At 43.2% G+C, this 26,245-nt stretch overlaps 1 protein-coding gene across 8 annotated transcripts in view; it reads left to right on the forward strand.

Annotated features, from left to right (window-relative positions):
• The window catches only part of LOC126403592 (IQ motif and SEC7 domain-containing protein 1-like), a 128,445-nt gene that overhangs the window by 93,070 nt on the left and 9,130 nt on the right, over nt 1–26,245 (forward strand). For 6 of the 8 annotated variants that reach the window (XM_050066344.1, XM_050066345.1, XM_050066352.1 and 3 more), the window contains 8 exons: nt 16,250–16,529; nt 17,550–18,829; nt 19,996–20,157; nt 20,489–20,611; nt 21,014–21,180; nt 23,015–23,154; nt 24,217–24,246; nt 25,737–25,862. In XM_050066344.1, the coding sequence (XP_049922301.1) occupies nt 16,250–16,529; nt 17,550–18,829; nt 19,996–20,157; nt 20,489–20,611; nt 21,014–21,180; nt 23,015–23,154; nt 24,217–24,246; nt 25,737–25,862 (2,308 nt within the window). Of the gene's footprint in view, nt 1–6,243; nt 6,579–15,569; nt 15,725–16,249; nt 16,530–17,549; nt 18,830–19,995; nt 20,158–20,488; nt 20,612–21,013; nt 21,181–23,014; nt 23,155–24,216; nt 24,247–25,736; nt 25,863–26,245 lie in introns of those variants that run through there. The other 2 variants (XM_050066351.1, XM_050066348.1) reach the window with 2 other exon arrangements.

Genomic DNA, 26,245 nt, shown 5'->3' on the forward strand with positions numbered 1-26,245 from the left:
GTGACTTGAGACAGGTGTGACTCTGCCTCAAATAGATTATTACACCAACCCTCCCCCTCATGTCCCCAGCAACATCTCCCAGCCAGAAAAAGCTGGTCTTTTTAAACCCTGGTGCCTTTGAATAACCCAGTCAACCTCCCCAACTTACAACCATGACAAGCATGTCTGACCTCAGTCGTCCTAAATGACATCACTGCCACATTTCTGCCCCCAGGCCTGGTATATCCATCTTCAAGGGAGCATGTGGTATAATTTCTAACCAGCAGGTGGCACTGTCACTCTGAGAGCCCACAGCAGAATGGGTCTCATCATGTCAGGGCTCTGTCAGGCCTGTTTTGTCGGTCTCGGCTGCGGTGTCACGCTCCTGTATCCATCATGACCACCTTGGGTATTTTTACCCGCTGCGGCTTTTGTCACACTTACAGTCAGGGCTGCTCTGAACGCAAACCGCTGGAGACACCAGTCTACGTCTTACACTGTTTTCCATCTGACCTCAAAATCTCACAATGTCATTGAAAAGCACCGCACATCGATCTGCCACAAAGGAAAAGATAATGAGATGAAATCAGCGGGGCCCTCTCCTGTAAATGTGTATTCTTCCTCTTGTTCCTCTCAGTATTGTTCGTCTCCCTCACAGAGTGTTTACCAGAGTGTGTCACCTCACATGGGTCTATTTTTAGCAGGGGAGAATAGTGCTGTAGTGTGTCTCTGTGCTGGGGTGGGGCTTCGGTGAAGAGCTTCAGAGAAATATGGAATCTGGTAATGGAGTGAACTGAGAGGAAAATATTGTAAATGGACAAACAGGGCCCGCTTCTAATAATAGTAACAGTACACAATACACAACCTCTATCTGTCTTTTATAGACAGTGAGACAAAAGATAGCATACGCATGCAATCAGGAGGACAGCCTTGACGTCCTGTATTTACCATGGCTCCATGAAATGTATTTATTTTACAGAAAGCAGTACACAAAAATGCGGTTGACTTGTTAAGTAAAGGTTTGCTCGGTTCCCATGGTAAGGGTGTCATTTTAACGTGCATTTTCTTTGCCCACTTAGTCATTTGAGGATGGCAGAGAAAAATGCCCAGGACAAGTCGCTAGATGCCCACATTCATATTTTGGGCACTTAAGAGTCTCCACCCCACCTGACCTGCATATGTCTTTGGAATGTGAGAGGAAACCAGAGAAAACCCACGCAAACACTGAGAGAACAAGCAAAAGCTCCACCCAGAAAAGACGGAGGAGAAAACCCTTCTTGCTGTGTGTGAGCTACCCAGGTGCCATTTTAACTCTGGCTGTTGTTAGGGCTGGGTACTAGTGCATTGCCTTTGTTGCCTGAGTTACAATACAGATACAGAACTGATGCTTTTGAGGAGTTGAAACATGTTTCTCATGTCAAAGTCTTTTTTGGATGGTGACTTCCTGTCAACACATTCTCACTCCGAACTTGTCAAATACCAACACTTGGGCAGTGCCCCTGTACGTCAAACTATGACCCTCTATGTATCCCTTCTGGGTCAGTTTAGGACGCTTGGGGAAGGTGTGTCAATTCATCCTCTAACTTGCATTGTGTTTTTTCAAAATAAACTTCCATTTTCAAAGGAAATGGACAGTTTCTACTCATTAAATGCATACAGTATTTTCAAAATAAACTTAAAACGTGGGTATAAATCTTAGTTTTTAAGTTACCTCCCTGATGATAAGGTTTAGAAAAAAAAACATCAATTTATAAGTACGCCTTTTACTAATGTAATGTGACATACGTTAATAGCATGGCATGCTAAACATAGCCTACTAGCACACTACCTTTTGTCTTAAAATAAGTCAATTGACTTTTGTTTTCACACTAGACATGAACAGGGGTTTCAGGGTGAAAGTCCTTTTTTTGTTTGACACATCCACGTCCCCTCCCACCCACCCTATGCGCACTTTCTCGCTCTAAATACTATGGCAGTTGCTCGGTGCAACCAATTCTGACGCAAAAAGGTGCCTCAGTGCGGCAGTGTCTGACGCCAAGGGTCACCAAGTGTCGCTATTTGACAAGCTGGGAGTAAGACCGGGTTGCAACAGTTTTTATTCCAACCTCAGCTAATGATCTCCTGGATGTAGCTTCATATTTAGGGTACATACACAAGACTGATATTAATCTTCTCATCTAATTCTTGACAAGAAACCAAATATGTCCCAACATGTCAAACTATTCCTTTTAAAGAATATGTTCACAAGCCTTCAGTCCTGACCTGAGGTTCAATACCCAGTCCCAGTTGTGGACAAAGTTTATATCTGGGCTGCTAGGACTTGTGTAAAGAAACATTTAGTTGCTCCGAAATAATGTTTTGATGCCACCAAACAAATCTCAGATGTCGTCTTCTGCAGTTCGGCATTGTCCGGACAAACAGATTGTTTCTATCCAGATTATGTGATGTATGAAGTGGAGAAAAGAGAAAAGCCTCTCAGACATCTCTTGCCACTGATGATCTTTGATCATTCCCACAGGATCCCATGGGCAACACATCTGCTCCAGCTTTGCTGCCAGGATGTGATGAGCACAGGCAGCATATCCTTTAATTACTCTCATTTCAGCTCTATTTATACATCTGCTGCCAGATCCGTCTTATGCACAGAAATTCTTTGTTCCTGAGAAATCATAGGGAAAATGTGTTTCTTTTTTTCTGCCTATACAAAGTCTTCTGTGTTCACAAATCTATCCCGGGCCACTACATCTCATTTAGTATGCTGTTGTATCAAACTATGACATCAGCCTGTTCTAATTGTTTCCAGACCAGGCAAGGGCTGAGTTTTCATTTTTATTTTCCGTTTCTTAGCGCAGGTCTGAGTCGCTCGGCATCCAGCAAAAGCAGATAATGAGAAACGGTGCATGATGTCATGTAGACAGAGCGACAGCGCCAAAAGTCTTGTGACCAAGTTTCCAGGAAGCTATCACTTTCCCCCGTTGTTTCCTTTGCTGTCTTTTCCTCTGCTCTGTCCTTTTTCAGTCTCTTTGCAAGGGGAAAATCTAGGGGGGGTTTTTGTTCTTCAGATAGTATTCAGGTGTCCCACTCCATCTGTGGGAATGCACCTGATAAAGGCGTTTGACCTGCGGGTGCCTCCTTGGCCTTGTCCCATGTGTAATGTATCTAACTTTCCTTCCACTGAAACAAGAAGGAAGAGGAAAAGAAGGGAGGGCACTGGAGCTGAACGGGGGTTGGATGATAGAGTAGGAGCTGAAATGCAGAGAGACCATATGTATTGAGTTGAAGAAATGGCGTTTTATGAGCAGAGAGTGGGCCTCCGCTTGGAATTCTCAATGACATCATGCTGGAGCAGAGCCGCGCAGCCGGGACTCAGGAGATGGAGTGGGCCTTCACCAGACAGGACGGCTAGACTGGATCGTAACACTAGAGGAGGAAGAGAGAGACGCAGAGGCCGGCAGACGGAGAGAATCACACAGGCTTACTAAGTGTCCTGAAAGTTCCCGCAAACTTTTACAGCTCGGCTTTACCTAGAATTCAACTAATTAGATCATTTCAGCCGAGCTCTCCTCGACGCTTAAACTGATGCTGCCCTTGAGCCTCATACTGAAACAATCACGACAGGCTTGGGGCTCATAAGCATCACATGCCTGCCTTCCAAATGAGACCATGATATTACTCCATATCTCATTACCAAACAAATAAACCCTAGTTAGACACTCCCTGTGGTCCGCCAGCAAAACAAAGCCCACACCGGGGCTAATATCTAATATCATGAACACATTTCAAAATCTAAATGTCTGCTTCTGTCTGAGCCTCTTGGGTGATAACAAAACGATAGAATAATGAGGGTGCCAGTTTTATTAAAAGGGAAGTTCTAAATGGGTTTTGCTCCCCTTTTTTGGTTGTTCTGTTTACCAGCACTTGGGAATAAATGATTTTTGGGAAGAGTGGTGAGATTGCGTGATAGGTGAGAACTGTAAGTTGAGTCAAGTGTCTGCAGCTCCTCAAGGCATTAGCAGCTGTAGTCACCGGAGTACAGGGCCAAGGTCTGAAACTGAAATAGATCGGCTGGCCCGTTACTGTCTGTCTGCCTTTCTGCACATAATCATTCTGCCTGAGTCACACATTGCAAGTAAGTCTGCGCATAAATCCTTGCTGTGATCCGTAACACGTGTTGAGATACGACTGCTTTTTCCTTTTTAGCTTTGCTTTGTCTCTCGCTGTGCATCTGTCGTTTGATGTCTCCGATAAAAACAGTCCAGAGAAGGTGATCATTTTCGGGGTGCAGACCTGTAATTAGAGGACACCAACATCTCCTTTCAGAGACTGGTGTGTGTGTGTGCATGTGTGTGTAGATGATTGGTGTCCCTGTAAACTGGCTCCATGTGGGAGCCATTCTCCTCTGTTTCCTGTGCCTGCTGTCATTAACGGAGAAAATACCTTTGACTTGGGGGCAGTTTGCCCCAACCCCCTTCTCTCAGAGGGGTGATTAGTCACTGGCCTGTCTCAACAACACTGGGAAGTCCGGAGAGGAGGCGCTGTCAGTTTGGGGTTTGCTGCAAGTGTGAAGCTGAACGGAAGTCCTGGCGATCTTTACGACAATAGCTGCAGTTACAAAGGCAATACCTCTTCAATGTGATTGAAATCAGTCTGATTAGAGGTTGAACTGAACTGCTCACATGGGTGCTAGTGTAATAAGATGTGCATTTGATCCGAATATAACTTTAAAGACTTGTGCAAAGTGGTTCCCAGGAAATGTGAAGCATCTAATCTGTCAGAAATATATAAGAAAAACAAGCTTATCTTTTAAACTTTATTGAAAATTCAATTCATTAAAGTACAGAAGGAAAAGTTGTGGTTCCACCTGTTAATATGGTTAAGAAATATGTAACGAAAGTGTAACTCAGGCTACTTTCCATAGCTACAAATTACGAATTTCCTTAAGCACTTCACATGCAGACTATTCGTAGACGTTACAATTTACCAGTGTTCTCTAAACGTCTCATATGAAGGCTACTGCTACTGGTAGTGATAAATGTTTGTTTTGATGAGTGACTCCACAATCCAGCCTGTGGCAGCAATGTTACATAAGGCTACTGTTTAAAAATCAAAGAGTCCTTTTATTAATCAGAGCTCTCACATCAGAACGAGGCACTAGCAACGTGCTAAATACATTGAGAATTCATTAAAAAATCTCTGTCAAAAGCAGCACGAGGAGGCACTTAGAAACAGCTGTTGCAGCATGACATGTGGCACACCTTCACCTAATGTTACCCGCAGAAAGAATACATTTATCCCAACCAGATAGAATTAGTTGGATTAAGCATTTACATGGTTATTAGGTGCTAATATTTTTCCTATTGGATGAGTTCTCAAAGGTTTACGCCACCCCTCTTAACCCGACTAAATATTCCCTCTGATCGGGCCAGTCTCCTCAGATTGAGGGCGCCCATTGGTTCAATATGGATGGCGTTTTGGCAATATGACATATCCATTCAATTAAGCAATGCTAATTTGAAGGAGGCTGAAAATAGAGGGGCTAGAAGGGGACAACTTCTGCTGCACTGTGATTCTCTGCAGCAGAAAGACAGAACCCTCCCTGCTTCTTTTCTTAGTACACATCATAACAGTCACTTCTCAACCTTGAAAGGCTCTATTAATAGAGGTGCTCTCTTGTTTTTGCCATCTCTACCCACTAAGTCCTTTTTCTTCCGTGCAACAAAAAGGATAACAAAAGATACCTGTGACATTCAAACACTCTCAAACCCTGCTTCCTCCTGCACTTATCTTCTCTCTTCATGCCACCGTCTCCACAGACTTTGTCCCTGTACCTGGTTCTCTATTCAGTCCTGTCGCTACTTATCTACTATTATGCACCTAACTGCATCAAGCTGTCACTCATTCCCCCCTCCTTACTCTTTGTGTTTTTAGTGCCTTGCTTTATCTCTTATTCCCAACCCTCGCTGTCTCTTCTTTTAATATGTTTTCACATTTTCTGATAACATGCCAGGGAAACGTGAATTTTTATTCCATGTCCCTTGCTCCGGGGTCATTTGTGTGCCCCTTCCGTGCATGATTAGTGTTGTGCAGGAGGTGTTTCGTCCCCTTCTCTCTCTTTCTACCCAGCTACAGAGCCACCACCCTCACACACACACCCCCTTCCCTGCACCCCGCCCCCTTCCATACTGCTCAGGGCCTGGCAAAAAACCCACACTCCCCTGTCTCCCAGCCTCCGCCCCCCTTATACTCCTACCAGCCCGGCGCACCGAGGACAGAGAGGAAGAAAGAGTAAAAGAAAGAGCTCCATTTGTCTGTCAGAGATTACAGGCTGCCACTTAGCACTGACCATGTACGCCTACCATCCATAGGGAGCTGCTTTCACATGGCAAAGAAATGGGAGCGTCTGCAAGAAGTAGGCAGCTACAAGCTATAGCAGATGGCAGTTTTGAGACGTGTCTGTGTGTTGGAGAAACCTTTCAGACAGTAATGGGGGACTGTTAATGTTTGGATTAAATCGTCTTGTGAGTGCCGGCCAGCATGTGGTGTTTGCAGTGTAATTCAGAGAAGACCCAGTCGCTGATGGAACTGGAGCTGAATGGCTGGTAAGAGTAATGGGAGAGTGTAAAATGTGTGTTTGTTTTAGGGTGGGAGGGTGTGCGCATGCATGTGTGTTTGTCATTGGATGAGGTTACACCAAGCTGGCAGAGCCTATAACAGCTTTGTTTAATAAACAGCGGCGAGACAGTGCATGTACGTTTGTTAAAAAGAGCTCAGATCACGTGCTGAATTTAACCTGCTTCTTTTGTGCTTTCACACAATCCACGCTGGACGATGACAGGAGTAATGTGAAGCTTCAAGCTCAGTCACGAAGATCATGAATTTTAAAGTGTGGTCTGCCATTTCAATTTTGACTCCCTCACAGTGGAAAACAGATCATGTCCCCCCTTCTCTGAGTCACCGTGAGCTATTGCAGTGTGTTTAGTCTTACTGTACAGAATACATCTGTGAGTCGGATTGCCCCCCCCCCCCCCCCCCCCCCCCCCCNCCCCCCCCCCCTCTCCCCGGCTGAAGGGCATTCCTGTGGTGTGTCGTGGCCCTCCCGCTTGCTGGCCGTCACTGTGTGCTTTCTCATAGCTGGTTCTTCAAGGGCAGGTGCTGAGTGTAGTGTGGAAGATGGTTTAATTATTCATTACTGAAAGATAATGACAGAAGCTCTGTTGTTGTTGTTGCCGTTGTATGAGTCTTGACAGGAGGGAGGAGGAGGGACGCCTTGATTCAGACAGAATGAGGCTCGGCAGTTCACAGGGGAATAGTATTGATTTCTGATTACTTTAACGAACAAGTACGTCGACGGCATCAGCACCACAGCAAACCGCTCATCATCACTCTTGTGCTGTGGTAATGAAGCTTTTATTTCAAGTCATCTTGGAAAATCATACCAATCAATAATCAGCCGGCTTTATGTTGTAAAGATCTGGTCGTTCACTTATTCATCACAATGCGACTGCTAATTATCCTCAATAGATTGTGATTGGAGTTCTCAAGGAAAACTTGAGCATTTTTAACCTGGACCCATGTTTTGTGTCTAAGCGACTAATGGCGACATTTTTTGAAATTCGTCCAGTATTGAAAGTGACTGTTCCAGCCACAGCGGCCGCAATGTAATCCCTAAGAGCCATTGTGCAACGCCAGTGTACGTCCATTAAAACTGCTTGTTTTTGCCTCTGACAGGTTCAGATTGTTTTTATAAGTGTCTGACAACATTACGGAAAAGTCCCTTCAGAGAAATTAAATGTTTTTCTTTACCTTTCGCTGATCCGGTCTGTTTGTGAGTGTGTGTAACCAAGTCTCGCCCACAAGGAGAAGTCTTGCTCTGAAATCTTGCAGACTTTTCTACATCAGCTAAATACTCAGCCATAACATTGAAAATCGTTTGGATAACACTGAGCTACGCTTTCTGTTATAAGCAACACGTAGGGCAACTTGAGCAGCTTGTACCAAAGAGAAACGCCAAGTCCATCATTTGGACACATTTTGACTTTTGTTAAAATGACACCAAACAGAAAGAAATCAAATGTAAACCCTACAGTAAAACAGTTTAAGCGACCTAAGGTGATAACCACTCGTCTGTTTCAGCACAATCACGTTACCAAATATGAACAGTACATGGCTCGAAAAAAGAAAGACTGTCAAGCGCCCAGCAACATGTCCCTCCACAAAGCAGCTTTCGATAACACATGCATTTACAAAGGTTACACAATATGAAAAAGATTCAAGAAAATCGTTCATCTGCGTGTCACAAAGTCAAAATCAAAATCACAAAGATAAGATAGATACTCTTTCATTAGAAAAAATATCCCAGCTTTAAACGTCGAACATGTTTACAGTACAAACCTTATCAGTTAAGTATGAGGGCAAAAAACAAAAACAAATAATTGTTCATTTATCGTAATTGAGGTAAAATGTTCGATTAATCGTGATATTGATTTGAGGTCATATCGCCCAGCCCTACTCTCTGTTTCCTTTAACACATCAAACTCTGGGTCCTCCTCTCTCCAACTCTCTGAAGTTTCCACTATTGATTTTCCCGCAACAAGTCACTTTGCGAGATTTCATGAGACTTCGTCTTGAGCCAAATTCAGTTACAATAACAAACAGATGAGCGAAAGGCAAGGAAAAACGTTTCATTTATCTGTAGGGTCCTCTTCATAATGTTGTCAGACATTTTTAATAACTATCTGAGCCTGTCAGTGGCAAAAACAAACACATTAAGTGGACGAAAACTGATGGTGTACAATTGCCCTTTGAGATTACATTGCAGCCTGTTTTGCCGCAGCAGCTGCAGGGCTATCTCTCAATACTGGACCAATTTTAGAAATTGTTGTCTCTATTTGTCACTTAGATGCAAAAACACGGGAAAACAGGGTCTAATCTGAAAAATACCAAAGTTTCTCTTTAATACCCTTGAGTTTATACATCACTTTATCCAAAGCGTAATAATAATCTGGGGAAAACTTCTTTTAGCATGCAGATTGAAGCCATTAAGCAGTCAAGCAGATACATTAAAGTACATTCAAGGCTGTTGGTTTCAGATCAGATTAGCTGCCAGATGACAGTTTCTGATTTGCAGAGACATCCAGGCACTAAAGCTGTCAAACTCAAGTACACAACTTACAGTAGTTATCAGCCACGAGTCTTATGAGGCACCAGTCGACTGTATACTGTCTGCTGCAAACTCTCAAGAGTGATACTGTCAGTCTGCTGGCCAGTGCAGCTCTCCAGTTTGCAGCCGTGTCCAACTATAAATCCCCAACCTGCTCCTCGCTGTCTAGTTATAGCTGTCACAAAATCATCCTTAAGTATGGTTATTAGTGTTGAAAGTGCTGATATACCTGAGTGTTTACTGGCAGGTTTACCCTTTAATGCTGGACTTCATTAACATGCTGCTGTGTGGTCTCCTAAACTTTTACCTGCTAAATCTATTCCCTCACATCTGTGTTGTGAAGGCTGGTGTGTGCATCTGTATTTATGAGCTCTCTGAGCTGCTATGAAAAGAGAGAGAAAACATCTGCTTTTGTTGTGTTCGGAGCACATGTTGTCAGTGCATGCGGAGGGGAGAAGTTTGATAGGTTTAATTGACTGAAAGGGGTCAGTTCCCTGGCTATGTTTTTATACACAGGCATAAAAACAGAATTGTCACTTAAAGGCAGGAGAGCCATTTATATGTGTTGCTTTAGTGTTATTACACATATTTTATATTAAGCTCCTGTGAAAGAATCAGATTCCCATCACCATCTGCCCGTCTGTGCATCACCAACAAAAATAAGCCTCAGCCGGCAGATCAGACTTCCTTGGCGATCATGTTGGTATTGCAGTTGAATGTTGCCAATACAAAATGGTATAATGTGTTCATCCATTAGCATTACTTCCTAACATACAGAAGGTTACTTAAAGAGACAGTTCACCCAAAAATCCAAAAATTTATATTTTCCCTCTTGGTGCTATTTATTAATCTATCTTGTTTTGTTGTGATTTGCCGAGTGAGAGATATCAGCCGAGTGAGAGATATCAGCTGTTGAGATGTCTGCCTCCTCTTAAATGTCACGGAACAAGATGGAGCTCTGCTTGTGGTGCTCAAAGTGCCAAAAGTACATTTTAAAAACTCATGACCCTTTTACTCATGATCATGTAAGCAGTTTCATGTAGGAATTATTTTCTTTGTATTGGACTACAACCGCCATCCGTGTTACTGCGCAGAAGGAATAGTGCATCTACTCATGGACGAGAAGTTCGTGCTCGTGATTGTGCGTAAACATTAATGGCATCCGCTGCAGCTGAGCTGTAACGTGAGGTAGCTCAGTGGTGCTAGGTGAGCTAGCAGTAGATGCACGCTTCCTTCTGTGTGATGATACGATTGGCGGGTGTAGTTCAGTAGAAGAAAATAGTTCCTACATGAAACTGCTCACAACAAAGTCTGTGAATTATCTTAAATAACCAAGTCATGATTTCTAGGTTTCGAGTTTTTCAGATGTAATTTTTTGGCACTTTGAGCACCACAACCCAACTGCCATCTAGTTCCATTATATTCGAGAGAACGCAGACATCTCCAACACACTGCAACTAACACCAAGTTTATTTATATAGAACTGTTCAAGAACCAAACTTCATGAGTGCCTCACAATAAAAAATAAAGCAACAGACATAAACCCAAAATAAAAAATTACAAGGGCAAGTCTTAACAGGTGGGTGGAGAGAAGTTGGAATACTGCATATACATCTCATATGGAAAGATTTTTCTGTAAATATTTAGCATAATGCTCACTTCAGTGACTTTTAAGTCCACAGTTGAATGGGGAATTCAATTACGCTTTCTTATACAGAAAAAACATCTCAAAGCACAAATTAGAAGTTGATTGGAAAAACATGCGAGCGCAAAGCAGTTTGGAAACTTCTCCGTCTTCTCTGCGACTTGGTTTGGGAGTTATGTTAGTTCCACACTGCAGCCCTCTCTTCCTCTGTAGCTCCAGCCTGCACTTCATTAGGCTTCTTCTATTCCCAGAACTCCTGTAGATGTGACTCCTCTTTTCCGGGATGGAGGAATGTTTCTCCCTCAGGTCCGACTGATGGAACGGGTTGAGGCCTGGGCAGGGGTCTGGGCCTGTTTGTTCAGGATGTGTTGAGAGGGAAGGAGGGGAGGAAGAGAGATGGTCGACCCCCCCCCCCCCCACCGATCCACCCCCCAAATCCCTGGATCCCATGGCTGAAAATCACTGCCAGCTGAGCTGACATGCTTATCCATGCCGACATCAGAACTAACGGGGGCTCCGGGTGGATAAAGAGCCAGACTGAGCGACAGACACCGTTAAGCAGTCGTTGGCTGATGTCGTGAGATCATATTTCAAGGAGGGCACAGTCAGTATCAGGAAGTGCTCCTGGGAGAGCCCTCATCGCTTCATCCTTCACCTCTCAACACTGGTTCTACGATCCTCATACGTTATGGATACAACATGTTGTATAAACATGACTTTCAGAGGGTTCTTCTGAAGCATGTGGAGTCACTTCTGTCTCTTCTCTGGAATAACGTCATGCAACTTCCTGCTCTGCTGTAGGTCACTCCTTTTTTCCCTTCGACATCCATTACAGCTTAAAACATCAGCTCTTAAAATACTGCTCTCTCTTCCCTTTTCCTCCCCCTTTTTCCCGCCATCATGAGCAACTGACCTCACTCAGAGGAGTATTCAATGACCTCAGAGCAAAAAAGAACTGCAGCACTTATTCCCGCTTTCTTTCCTCTGCACACCCACAGTCGCACACAGTCTGGATTCTTGGTTGATAGAAAGTGAAGCAGAAAGAACAAAATGGAAGGAAAGACGCTGGCTCCAGGTCCCACTGGGGAAAGGCAACGCCAGTACTACAGCTAAAGTAATGACTGTTTTCGGAGGTGACGGGGTGATGGAGCAAACCCCAGATGAGCGCTGTAGTAGCTATTAAAAGCAGCTTGTAGTTTATCGTGTTCTCAGTTATTCAGTGCAGATTCAATTCTCATACCCACAGTTACACTGTCATATTACATAAATTGAAATTTATTTTGGTGCGTTAATAATTACGCAATTAGGCAAAACAATAGAAAGGCAATTACTCCCAGCAAAACAGTACAGCAGAAAACAAAACATCATAAAACTAAAAGTCTGCAGCTCTTTGAGGCTGAAGCAAATTTATTTTCCAAGGATGATGAAGGCATGACCCGCCCCGATCACACAGAAAGGGTTTCAGCAGCAGGAGGCAGCTTTTTGTAATTGTTTTTAATGAGAGTTAAGTTTTTGCTTGCTGCTTCTCGTTTGGCGCTCACTCGCTTCACGTCATCTCTGCTTTTTTTCCCATTGTCCAATCTGATGATTTGAGAGGCGGGCCTTCTGTGGTGGTCACGACAACAAGTTTACAGTTGGTAAACAATGGAGGAGAAACTGGTGGTAGCGGTTGTTGGATATCCAGAGCTATACGGCCTGACGATAGACAGCAGGTTGTCAAACTGCCCCCGAGGCATCCTAAAATATGCCTGGGAACGGCCATCATTGAGGAGAAGCTCCTGGACCAACTGGTGGTACTCCCTGTGATCCAGGGTCTCATGTACCCACACAGATCTCTGTTTCCCTGTGCCCAGAAAACTATTTACTGATGGCTTCTCACCCTCAACCAGAGCTACAGCAAGTACCCTTTGCCTCAACATTTTAGGAACTAGCTACTGGCACTGGCCAATCAGAGGGAGAGTAGGGAGTGTCATGCCTTCGCTATTCTCGGGAAAGAACATTTGCGAGGCTTTAATTGGACACAGCACAGCTTTGAGCTGAAGGCTAACAGCAGCATCCTAACATGCTCACAATGACAATGCTAACAAGGTGATGTTAAGCAAGTACAATGTTTACCATGTTCACGATCTTAGTTTAACATGTTAGCATGCTAGCATTTGCTAATTATCCCTAATACAAATTGTAGCTGAGGCTGATGGGAATGTTATTAGTTTTGCAGCTAACACCACAATATTGGTCGAACTGACCTGATGATAACACTAGATGAAACATCAGGGGATCCATCCAGTAGTTGTTGAGACATTTTCCACATATCAGTGAACATTTATTATCTTAATTTTTTCCTTAAGATCATTGAACATTGCAACTTGTGCTGCATATTTTCAGTGACTCTTCCCTATACAATTATTCTTACATGTCCAGTCCTCTCCAGTCATATAGGCTGTCTCTATATTAGTATGACTTATACATCTTTACCCAAAAGTTTCCTTTCATCAGCACTTTATCCAGGTCACTAATCAAACTTCTAATGAAGAAATAATGAAACTGAAAATCACCACCGGCTGTACTCTGGTGCTGTGACAGCACGCAAGGTGTGACTTATAACTCCAGGGATGGCGGCGTCACAGTTTGCCACGACAGATGGTTGGGGAGATTCATCCCAATGGCGATTATGCAATAAAGTATGATTTTCACTGCACTGTGCAATGTGCAATGTTTCTGTGATGGTCCAGCAGTGTAAAGGCGTCCTCTGTCGGCCCTGTTGCTGTGTGCTGGTCCACGCTACAACACTGTGTGTACCTACTGCCCTGAGGGGGTCGGTTAGCATTTATGTACCATGAAGTTCTCCTGTGTCACGGTGGCCTTGGCTGACCCCGAATGGATGCACAAGAATTCTCTCTGCTGTAGCATAGTGGAAGTGAACACCTGCGCTACTTAAGGACGAGATAATATTTCCAACTGCATCTAAACACCACCTAATGCTGACCAAGACTTTGAAGAGGCTTTTAAAAGACTAAATTCTGACACCCTCTCACATCTGAAGATAATGTGAGTTTTTAGTCACAGACTGAAAGATTTTGGAAAGACTGGGGATTTAGCAGGGTCACCATTTGCAAGACTTCAACCAGGTTCCATTTAAGGTTATATTCCATCCTGCTGCTGGTGAAAAATACTACACCATTGGTTAGCTGTGCTATTTTAGTGGGTGGAGACTATGAATGACAGGTGAACTGTTTCAAAAAGGAAGATTTCTCACTGAATAAGTGCTGGTTAATGGATCAGATACACTCCAAATTAAACACAGACTCTTGTTCGCTTCATAACTCCACCAGTATTTCCTTCTTTGCCACACCACAAGAGAACCATGACTTGTTCACGTTTTTATGTCTCCCAGGAGTCCCCTCCATATTTACTGTTTTCCCAACTTGCTGCTTCTTGTTTGGTGCTGGAGAGAATGCAGCTACTCTTCACTATTTGCACGAGCCAAGACTATAAACTTAGGATAATGTTAAACATGTTTGATTTTGTCGGAATAGCAAGAAAAGAAAAAACTGATTCAAGACAGCTTGGACTGAGTTTTATGACCACCTTACACCCAATGATCTAGATCACGGCAGCGCGCACTAATTGAAAAACTATGGAAATTTGTCTGCATCAGTGAAATTGCTTGAAAAGTTGTTTGGTGTAGGGTCAGCACTAAATGTTGGAATCAGACCTAATCTTAAGTGCTGTATCGTAGGCAAATGGACTTGAGTTTCTTGAAAATGATCAAGCAAAAAATAAAAAATCAAGCAAGTCCAGTTGCCTATGATATAGCACTTAAGATTACCATGACCTGGATGACTGAGAATCTTCACTGACAATCAGACTAAATCATTTCTGGATGCTGCTTTAAAATAATTGGTGGTTGTTCTGCAGCCATAGCATGACCGCATGTCTTGATGTGTAAAGTGGTTTAAAAGCAGAAGTGCCTCTTTTGGACGAGGTTATTTTTAAAAGCATTTCTATTGGTCGACAAAGCTGAAGTGTCTGACACTCTTGCAGAGAAGCCAACTCAGTTGTATGAGTTGTAATCAGTTCAAGTAAACTTTGGATTTATGTTATTTTGCACGTTCTCTGTTTGACAAGAATCGGCAGACAGAAAGGGACAAATTATAGGTTGTGAATTAGATTCAGATTTGCAAAATGATAAGTATGCATTGCAGCAGGCAGACACGGGCAACATGCCTGAGCCTGAAATTTCTACAAGGCTTTAAGTAATCACAGGCTATAGTGAACCATGAATGACCATCCTTTGAAAACACTTTGTTTGGGGGGGTTGCAGATCAGTAAATCTGTATTCAGTTTGGAGTGTAACTTAACTGATATAGTCACAAACAGTGTTTACAAATACATCTGCTGTATGAACTTTTCACCATATTTAGTTCCACGTTTCTCTCGGCTGTCGTTGCTGAATGTTGATCTGAGGTTGTCTAATGAAGGAAGTGGATTGTGTACACTGTATGGGTGTGCCGAGTCACAGTTCAAACACATTAGGCTGCCAGCGAACTGTGAATGCACTGTACCATGGAGGAGAAGAAATGTCTGTTAGTGTAATGTTAGCTATAGAGCAGGTGGGCACCACATGCACCCACATCTCGGCTATTTCTAAGGGACCGCTGAAGCTGTATTTGCTCTGTCATTCTGCCCTGAACTGGACTTTGTAACGTGCATTGGAACAGTGTGTCGTCGCTCCGGCGATGATGTAACTCCCGTCGGTCACTGATTGGTCCTGGAGGTGGCATAAACTTTGGTTTCCTGGAGAGGCCTGTGTACTCTGGACTTCACTTGGCTGACAGAATGGTGGACAAGATTTGGAGGAAGAGTTGGCAATTTATAGAAAATAGACGGTCTTTTCGCAATAAGCAGGGCTCTTGTAATACGGCAGAATGTAAGAGTGAGTGAGTAACCTTGTTTTTCTTCTTGTTGTTTGTGGAAGGGGTAATCCCTCAAGGACAGGTGTGTTTAATATCTGGAGAGTGTTTACGTGGCATTTGTGTTCTTTGAATGTGGCACAGCAAATCTACGGCTGTCATATTTTCAAAAGTAATTATTATACAGATTTGTAAAAGCATTAGGCAGCTTAGGCGGGTAAATAAATGTGGATTTCACTGTATATCATAAAAGTGTAGAATCAGCACGTCCCAGAAATGGCTGCACTCATTTACACACACACTGCAGTTCACTTCTCTAATGCCATATGTGTTTGTATATCCCATAACAGAGACTAGGATACTCATTCTAGGATTTTCTTTTATAAAAGGCCATAAATCCCTGAAGTTAAACTACTGTTTGCTCTGACAGAAATACAGCTATTAACCTGATAATAGTTGTATCACACTCTGACTCTAAATGTAATTCTCATTGTCTAATCTTTGAAGCGAGAAGATCAAATCTCTAACCATCCCTTTGCTCTCTAATTGCAGTGTGGAAGGGGATGGAAGGCCTAATGAGAGCGGCCCTTCCCTGGATGGTGGAGCCGGCTATGGCCAAGGCCCGGTGACTCACGGCTCGGCCATCAGCCCTGACCGATTCGACAGCCCACTCTACAGCCACGGGGTTCAGCCCGGGCCTCAGAGACCCCGTCGGCCCAAGCTCCAGCACTCGCAGTCCATCCTCCGTAAGCAGGCCGAGGAGGAGGCCATCAAGCGGTCCCGCTCGCTCTCTGAGAGCTATGAGCTCTCCGCTGACCTCCAGGACAAACAGGTACTCTAAGTTTCTTCACAAGAGAGATTTAAAGTGTTCAATGTTCAGTTTCTCTTTAAAACTTATGACTTGTGTGTGGGTTACCTATCCTAAACCTCGCTGTGTCAGATTATTCTTGGTTCAAATAAAGAAGGAAAAGCTGTTGTTCGATTGTCACAGAGCAGCTGGAGAAGCAAATTATCATTGACATCCAGGAGAATGACTATAAACCATGTGCAGTTAAGAAAACTAAGTTAAAGGGTAAGATCGGTATTTTTCAACTTGGACCTTATTTGCCCATGTTTTTGTGTCAAAGTGACTAATGGGAACAACATTTTTGAAATGGGTCCAGTATTGAGCGAGACTGCTGCAGCAGTCAGCTACAAAGCAGGCTGCAGTGTAACCACAAGGGACAATCAATCAATAGACATCTACTAGAAGTGCTTGTTTCTGCCATGGACATGCTCAGATTGTTATTATTAATGCCTGACGACTTATGGAAAGGATCCCTACAGAGATAGACGTGTTTTGAAGAATAAGATCCTTTTTAACCAGAAACAGCCCTGAAATCACCAATTCCACCAGACTCCATTTAAATAAACAGTCATTTTAGCATGTATAGAGGCAGCATATTTCCACATCTAACTGGGCAAATTAAAGGTTGATTTAAAATAACCAGAGTCATTGATTGTTGGAGAAGTGAAAAGATGAAATAAGATGGTTTTTGAGTGTTTTATTTTGTTTTTGTCAGCTTTGAATGAAGTGTGTTTCTATGATGATAACATTACTGTTTATTTCAATGGAGTCTGGTGGGTTTGGGGTTGATGATTTCGGGGCTGTTTCTGGTTAAACAAAAAGGATCTTACTCTTCAACAAAAAGGTCTATCTCTGTAGGGATCCTTTCCATACTATTGTCAGACAGTTAAAATAACAATCTAAGCCTGTCAGTGGCAAAAACAAACACTTTTAGTGGATGTAAAGTGACGATGTGAACGGTCAGTGGTTGGTGGAGTTAGCTAATTTCCCCTGTCTTTCCTCTAGGTGGAGATGCTGGAGCGCAAATATGGTGGACGATTCATAACCCGGCATGCGGCGCGCACCATCCAGACAGCCTTCCGCCAGTATCAGATGAACAAAAACTTTGAACGTCTCCGGAGCTCCATGTCTGAGAACCGCATGTCCAGACGCATTGTTCTGTCCAACATGAGGATGCAGCTCTCGTTTGAGGGCCCTGAGAAAGTGCACAGCTCCTACTTTGAAGGAAGACAGGTGTCCATGACAGAGGACGGCACCCCGCTGTCCATGGTGCAGTCTGAATGTGGAGATATAGAGGTCCACCAACAGGCCAACATGGCATCTCACCCAACCCCGCAGGGTGACCTGACAGATGCCATCACAGAGCTGGAGGACGCCTTTTCCAGGCAGGTTAAATCTCTGGCTGAGTCGATAGATGATGCACTGAACTGTCGCAGCCTTCAGGGGGATGAGGGTCCTGACCCTGAGTCCATGGGCTGTGCTAAGGCGGAGAGGGAGGTGCCCTATCAGGTGAAGTCCCACCGCAGGGCAGCTGGACGAATGCACGATGAAACGTTGGCATCCTATAGTGATGTCACTCTGTTCATCGATGAGGAGGACATGTCCCCCTCTATGGCTCTGTCGAGGTCAGGGGATCAGCCCTCCAGCACAGAATCAGACTTGCGGTTGCGGTCAGTCAACTCCTCCCAGGACTACTGGCCTATTGACCCTAAAGATGAGGGTCGTGACACAGACACGAGCTGCCGCAGCACTCCTTCTCTAGAGTGCCAAGAGCAGCGTCTTAGAATGGACCATCTTCCTTTGTTGACCATAGAACCTCCTAGTGACAGCTCTGCAGAGCTCAGCGACCGCTCTGAGCGTAGCTCTGTCAAACGGCCGCCTGTGTATGAACCGCATGGTCACATCGTAACGTCATCTCAGGCGAGCCCTAAACACATTTCACACGGACCCCCACCGCGAGCTTCCTCCCGTGACGATGACGCACCTCTGCGCCACCGCCACCGTCAGCTGGAGAGCCACTTAGCCATCAACGGCTCGGCCAACAGACAGAGCAAGTCCGAATCTGACTTCTCAGACGGGGACAACGACAGCATCAATAGCACATCCAACTCTAACGACACCATCAACTGCAGCTCGGAGTCCTCGTCGAGAGACAGCCTGCGGGAGCAGACGCTCAGCAAGCAGACTTACCACAAAGAGACTCGCAACAGCTGGGACTCGCCCATCTTCAGTAATGATGTTATTCGCAAGAGACACTACCGCATCGGCCTGAATCTCTTCAACAAGTAGGTACTCAGCTGTGGTGGAGCAGGTGCTTGACCAGTGTTTGCAGGGATTAAGGGTTTAATAAATGGAGGTGATGTTAGAGAAGCCTCTTGGAACATCATTCACACACCTTGTGTTGTACTATAAACTGTAATCAGCTCTATTAATGTCAAATGCAAATATATTTTAAAAGATATTTACACAGAAGAAGACTGTTCATCTGTAGTATATGACTGCGGTGTAACAAAATTTCTTTCTATTTCTTTGTAATATAGACTGATACAGCTGAAAGAGGCATTTCTAGTCAAAGTATCAAGTATGCGTTAAAACTACTTTAAAGGAATACTACACCCACAAAATGATCACTTGTATGTGAGTTGTTTACCATGTATAACATTGGAATCATGAAGATAACTGTTTTTTCTACCTGCCTCCATGGTGAACGAAGAATCTAAAACAATATCGAGATAATTCCCGATAACTTGAAGTAAAAGGGGGTCACAATTAATTAACTTTTGCACTATAATCCAAGTCTCATTTATCCAGATGCATGCTCAGTACTTCTTAAACAGACAGCCCTTTCTGATAGGAAACTCAACTAAATATGAAACTTGTCTGTGCTCTCATATAACTCCAGACTCCAATGACAAAAAAGTAATTTTACCTCACAGAACACAGGAGCTGCTGATCTGCCACTGCCTCAATCAGTTTGTGTGACTTTGGTGTTTTAAAGGGTGAGTTCGGATTTACCAATGTCACACAATAACACAAACAAACGACTGATCAAGGCAGTGGTAGACCAGCAGCTCCTGTGTTCAGTGAGGTAAAATTACTGTTTATGTCAATGGAGTCTGGCTTTGAAGAGAGCATAGATAAGGTTCACCTGTAGTTCAGTTTCCTCTCAGAAAGGGCTGTCTGTTTGGGAAGTACTGAGCATACGACTGGATAAATGAGACTTTTATTCTACTGCACAAGCTATGTGAGAGTTTGCAAATGATGTTTTAATATAGTTTTGCTGTTAAATACAACCCCCCTTTTTACTTCAATTTATTACGATTTTTTCGAGTTTTTGGATTCTTCGTTCACCATGGAGGCATGCAAGAATAACACATTTTTCTTCAAGAATTCAAAGCCACACGGGGCGATATATTTTGAACTTACCTGCATCTAAATGTGGATTTATCAGGAAGCCAGAGAAGGGCATCCAGTACCTGACTGAGAGGGGATTCATCCCTGACACACCGGTTGGTGTGGCTCACTTCCTGCTGCAGAGGAAGGGGCTGAGCCGGCAGATGATTGGAGAATTCCTCGGCAATCGACAGAAGCAGTTCAACAGAGATGTCTTGGAGTAAGTATGATTCTCCCTAAACCTAACTATGACTAGATGAAAGCGAGTGAAGGAAAGATAAAATTGTGTGAAATGAAAATTTGTGGAAATATACTGAAGTCCAGGATCCTTGTCCAAACGTGGCACAGAAACTCCTTAAAACCCAACTCATTAATAATAATTACTCTTGGCACAAATATGCACGTAAATCCACTTTAACATCCTCTTTTATAAACATCTCCATGATAGGATTAAGGCCAGTTTAGCCCTCTAACATACAAAGGAATTGGTGATGATCACAGAAACTGTTGCCATGTTTGTGTTTAATTTCTCTGTCTCCGTCTGTCCCCAGCTGTGTGGTGGATGAAATGGACTTCCAGGGCATGGAGCTGGACGAGGCTCTCAGGAAATTTCAGAACCACATCCGTGTTCAGGGTGAAGCCCAGAAGGTGGAGCGGCTCATTGAAGCCTTCAGGTTAGATCAAACACTGACATGTAGCATTTAAACACAACAAACAAAGACATATAATTGCCCAGGAAAACACTGAACACATATTTACACATCCCTAAAATACGACATGTGATGATGCTTTGTGATCGTAATTCTAGAAGCATTTTTAATGTAGCCTTTTATTGATTTTTGAAAAGCCATTGCTGCTGCGTTTCCCCACAGCTGCGTTAAGTAGATAATCATTGTTACATAAAGAGAAGCAGCTCTGGTGTTAACTTCTGTTTTCTTCTTGCAGTGTTGAAAATGTTTCCTCACTATGAGCAGAATTGTGTGTGTGTCTGTGTGTGTGTGTGTGTGTGTGTGTGTAACCTGAGTTTGGCCGTAAGTTGAGATGGGTGACATTGTTCTCCTGTCTCATGTCTCCAGCCAGCGCTACTGCATCTGTAACCCTACAGTGGTGCGGCAGTTCAGGAACCCCGACACCATCTTCATCCTGGCGTTCGCCATCATCCTCCTCAACACTGACATGTACAGCCCCAACGTCAAACCCGAGAGGAAGATGAAGCTGGAGGACTTTATCAAGAATTTAAGAGGTAACATAACTAATGAGTGACGTAATCATGCACAAGGATGCAGCACCGCAGTATTTGTGAACACATTGTATTTACTCACATTATAAAATGTGTCACATGCGTAGTACACCCTTGGGCGTGGTTTGAAGTTCATATCAGATGTGAGACCGAGCTATTGTTTGGCACGTCACAAGCACGTTTCAAGTCCAAAGTCAAGCCTGACAAGTCAAAGTCAAGTCCCAAGTCCTAACCCAGAGGCAAGCCAAAATCTCAAGGCACACCCGTATTTATATCTGTGCACAACAGCTTCTATAACGTGTGTTATCTCTCTTATCACAACATAAGGCAATAAAAATAAGAAAAAGAAGACAGGTAGCTTTCGTGATACTGTCTACTGACTCTTTTCTTTCAGTGGTAGGTCGTCTTCGCTGGCGATTTGTTGTAATTTACTCTGTACTATAAAGCAACCTATTGTCCCGCTCACAGCTTTCTCCTTTTAAATGTTATCATCCCTCACACTGGCTGCTAATCAAGGCTTTTGATGTGTCACACACTTAAAATTCCCACGCACGAACGGTGACAAGTAGGTCCCCCATCAAGGTTAAATTAAATTTATTAGGCAATGGGTATGCACAACACACTGATACAGTCAATTTAAAATTCATTCATAACGTTTTGTATTGGCTCAGTTGAATATTTTAGTAATTATGTGTGGTTATCACAAAATCCCACGGCACACCTGGATTGGCATCACAGCACACCATTTGAGAACCATCGTCCTAAACTTTGAGTCATAAACAAGTCATAATTTGCTCTTTACAAAATGCAGTGCCATTTTAACAACAGAGAAATGGAATATTAAATTTACAAGATCCATAAATGCTTTTTAAAATTTGTATTTATTTGTTCAAACGAGTTCTGCTGAGCTTAATCTTGAAAAAGTAGCGCCACAACAGAATCAATTTTGTATGTTTCCGACCTGTCCTTGTCAGGTTTTGCACAGCATATCCTTTTTTTGTTGACCACCACATTTTCATTTTCATTTTATTTATTTGTTTATTTGTACAGGGATAGTGCACATTAATGAACATTTCTGTAAATGTGCCAGTTTTAGCTGAGTAGCTAGTTTCCAACTGCAGTCCCTAGGCAAGTGTTATGTTTTTGGCACAAAAGTGTGGCATAGTTTTGTTTTGTAGGCGAACGAAATTATCTTTGGAATTCTTTCTCCCAAGTGGCGCTCAGCAATGTAGTGTTAGTGCTGCATGGTTTTCTCCTGCAGCGTGACTGGATGCTGTCACACTGGGTCAAAGTGGATCCGGGGAATCAAGTGTCGACTTGCTGCTAATGATTAGCGCTAGACATTTAAAGCCATGTTAAACGTCCATGTAACTGAGAAATGCTACTGCTTTGCTTTCAGAGAAGAGATTACCATCTCAAGGGACTTAAATAAAGGTTAAATAATTTTTGACATTTTGTGAATGAAGGGAAATGAATTGATATGCAGCAGACTTTTTAAATAACATTCTTTCATGTCTTTGTGCTTGGGGGGAAGGTATCAAGTTCTTTCAAGTCCAAATGAAATCATGAGTCATTGGTGTTAAAATTTAAGACGGGTTGCGAGTCTGTTTTGATTTTGTCGATTCTAAAGTCATGTATTTGTGACTTCAGTCTGACTCAAGTCCGAGTCATATGACTCGAGGCCACACCTCTGATATATATCATGTTCTTGTCATATTAGAAGAGATATTCATTTCTCCCCTCACTCTTATCACCTCAAATAAAATCCTTCCTTTTAATAAAAGCCTTGAGTTTTACTGTATAGTGTATAATAACTGTGCTCTGCTCTGTGTGCCAGGTGTGGATGACGGGGAGGACATCCCTCGGGAGACTCTGGTCGGCATCTACGAGAGGATCCGTAAGCGAGAGCTCAAGACCAATGAAGACCACGTCTCACAGGTGCAGAAGGTTGAGAAGCTCATTGTGGGAAAGAAACCAGTAAGTCCTGTTTATTATCTACAAAGTTCAGTGAAATATAATATAAGTTTTAGGCATGGCATCAATCTGTGAGGCACATTTGGCCTGCAAGATGTAGACATCGCTGGATATTCTTTAATCAGAGTTTAGGTCAAAGAAAGAACAGATTTAGAAAGTCTTTTGTACCTTTGGGTGTAGTTGTGTGAAGGGGGGGGGGCACATGCCTGGGTTTAGACCTTCACGCTGGTGATTCTAACACCCGAAGCCCTTGAGAGGTGTCACCCAGTGCTGCAGTCTGATGAAAGATGGCCACTTTCTGCCATCGTTGCACATTATTGTTCTAGAGGGAGAGGTGGTTGAATCCAGCAGTTAATATGGTGCCATACGTTACGATAATCCCCTGATTCACTCATCATTAGTTGGTTTGTTTCTGTCTATGAATACTGAAGCAGAGCTATTATCAAATTTAGTTCTGACTGTGCTCCGGCCCCTCAGGAGCAGGGAGAGCAGCGTCTCTGCATTATTCTGCAGGCAATGACGTCTCTTTCATGTGTGAAGGTTAAAAGTGTGATTAACCTATGCAGCCTCGGGGAGACGCTTGTCTTGCATGGAGGACTTTGTTTCAGTCAGTTTCCGGTGGGATGGAGTCTCTTCTGCTCTGCCAGTAATAACTGCGCGTGTTGAAAAATGATCCCTCGTCACCATTTAGCCGCAGAATTAAAAGCTCAGAGGACACTCTGTAAAACACTTTAACATGAAAACCACATTGGAATTCCTCGCCATAATAATCAGGTCCACTAGTGCTGCACAGAGTGGGCTGCCAGGGAAAGATCTGTTTTCATTCCAACATCATTACAGACTCCCTGGAGTCCGGCTGCAGAGAAAGATCCCCACCCTGTACCCAAGAGGTGCATGTATCTTCATGGCCACTTTAAAAGGCTATAGGTGTTCACTGCAAGGGTGAATCCTTACACAGGCTCATTAATAAGCAGGAGAGATTCCGTTTTCATGTCAAGAGGCAAAAGTGTTCATAATCCTAACATAACAGCTGCATATAACATCATCTTTGTCCTCTCTTTTCAGATTGGATCACTCCACCACGGCCTGGGATGTGTAAGTAGACCAAATATCCATAAATCATACTATAGAAGATCATTTTTCATTCATTATTTCACTCTATGTGCACCGCTTCCTGTCCCTGTCCCTGGACATTGCAGTTAGCGCACATCAAACAGGTAGTTTAAGAGTCAGATTACCTGAAGAGGCAGAAACTTTCACCCCCTGAAGCATCTCATCTGTCGCTGCCGCACCCCAGAGACAGAACCGACAGACATAAATTGTTGGGTGGCACTGAGCTGCAGTGTTTACAGATTCAGTGCTCAGCAGGGTGTGCACCACCGCAGGGTGCATGGCACGCACATGCCTCTCAGTCACAGAATATACTGTAGATCCGCCATTTATATGGAGATTATTCGTTTTAATCTTTATGGGAGGAATACATTAGTGTAGTTTGTAATGTATTAATGCTAATTTATGCAGTGGCGCTGCCATGGTAAATACTTGTTTTGGACCTGTTTTCTCATCTGTAAAGACTCTTTAAAGTTCAGGTTAACAGTTTAAGAGGTTACAATAGACCATAAGGTATTTTATATAAAAATGAAGTTAACCATAGCAACAATTTCTACACTTTATGCTATGTCACCAGTTAATTTCACAGGTGAAACACAACTGATATGTACTAAAATGACAACAAACAAAACATCTATTAGGGATGCACCAATCTACCGGCTGAACATCAGTATCAGCCGATATTCATCTTGTTGACTGCCATCGCCCCATCAGCAAACAAGATGGCATTCACCAGTGGCCGATGTTTTTCTGTTGTGTCACATCAGTTTTGCACAGGCTAAAAGCACGGCTCGAGAGTAACTTCCCGTTGTCCCAAGGACAATAGAAAACAGAGATCTTCCCTGAGGCGCGTTCAGAGAGAAAGGATGTAGTAAACTTAATATTGACATGTCAGGGGACACACCCTGTTGTTTCCCTGTTAATGTTGTATTGTAAACAACAAATCCGTGTCAAAATCGTCTGGAGGCTAGTTGATGTTTGCTGTTAGCAGCTGGTAGCCTGTACTAACAGCTAATAGAGGTTGCATTGAGTTACATTGTGATGATCGAATTTAGTAGTTTAGTATATGTGGGATCAAAGTAAACTACAGTTCCCATAATTCATAGTATTCATGGGAATGTGTCCTCTTATCAGACAATAAACTTATAATTACAAGCCATAATAAACAAGCCATTTAAAGACTTAAAGCTAATTTTAACAGGATTTTTCCACTATTTTCTGTCAATTTAAAACCCAACAAGACTAATCAATGATTAAAACAATCATTAGTTGCACACCATCTCCCCACACATCATTGTGAATGCCGTGAGGAATGCAAAACACGTAGCAGGAGCAGATCAGTCATCCTTCAGCTGCACCTTCTTTAAATTCAGCTCAGAGGAAGAGGTGACTTCTGTTCCTTATTACCTTTTGGACCGTGGCCATAATGACCTCTGAAGTGTCGGTATCTGTGCCTCTTTTTTTCTGCCCTGTAGGTGCTGTCGCTGCCCCATCGCCGGCTGGTGTGTTACTGCCGTCTGTTTGAAGTGCCAGATCCCAACAAGCTGCAGAAGCTGGGTCTGCATCAGCGGGAGATCTTCCTGTTCAACGACCTCCTCGTGGTAAAAGCCCTCTGCTGTCCTCTCATTTCTCTCCTCTCCTCTCCTCTCCTCTCCTCTCCTCTCCCCAAATCTTTTAAATTTTTAATATACCTTCAATTTCGTGTCGGATTATTACAGCATGTATTTAAATGTGGCAGGTTTGTCTGCTAAACATTAAGTCTGTGAACTCAACTCCAGAATAGTGTAACAAAAATAGGTTTCAAGATTAGCAGATTCCTACACTACTTATGTTATGCAACTTAAAAATAATAACTTCAGACAATTTTGTGAAAAAGAGTGAAAATTAGTCATCGTCAACATTTGTTGTGCTCTGGTTTCAGAGTAATGAAGACAGTTGGAGAACAATTAAATGGAAAATTAGGGTGGAGGTGCTACAAGATGAT

The sequence above is a fragment of the Epinephelus moara genome, chromosome 16, assembly GCF_006386435.1.
Source record: "Epinephelus moara isolate mb chromosome 16, YSFRI_EMoa_1.0, whole genome shotgun sequence".
Lineage (NCBI taxonomy): Eukaryota > Metazoa > Chordata > Actinopteri > Perciformes > Serranidae > Epinephelus > Epinephelus moara.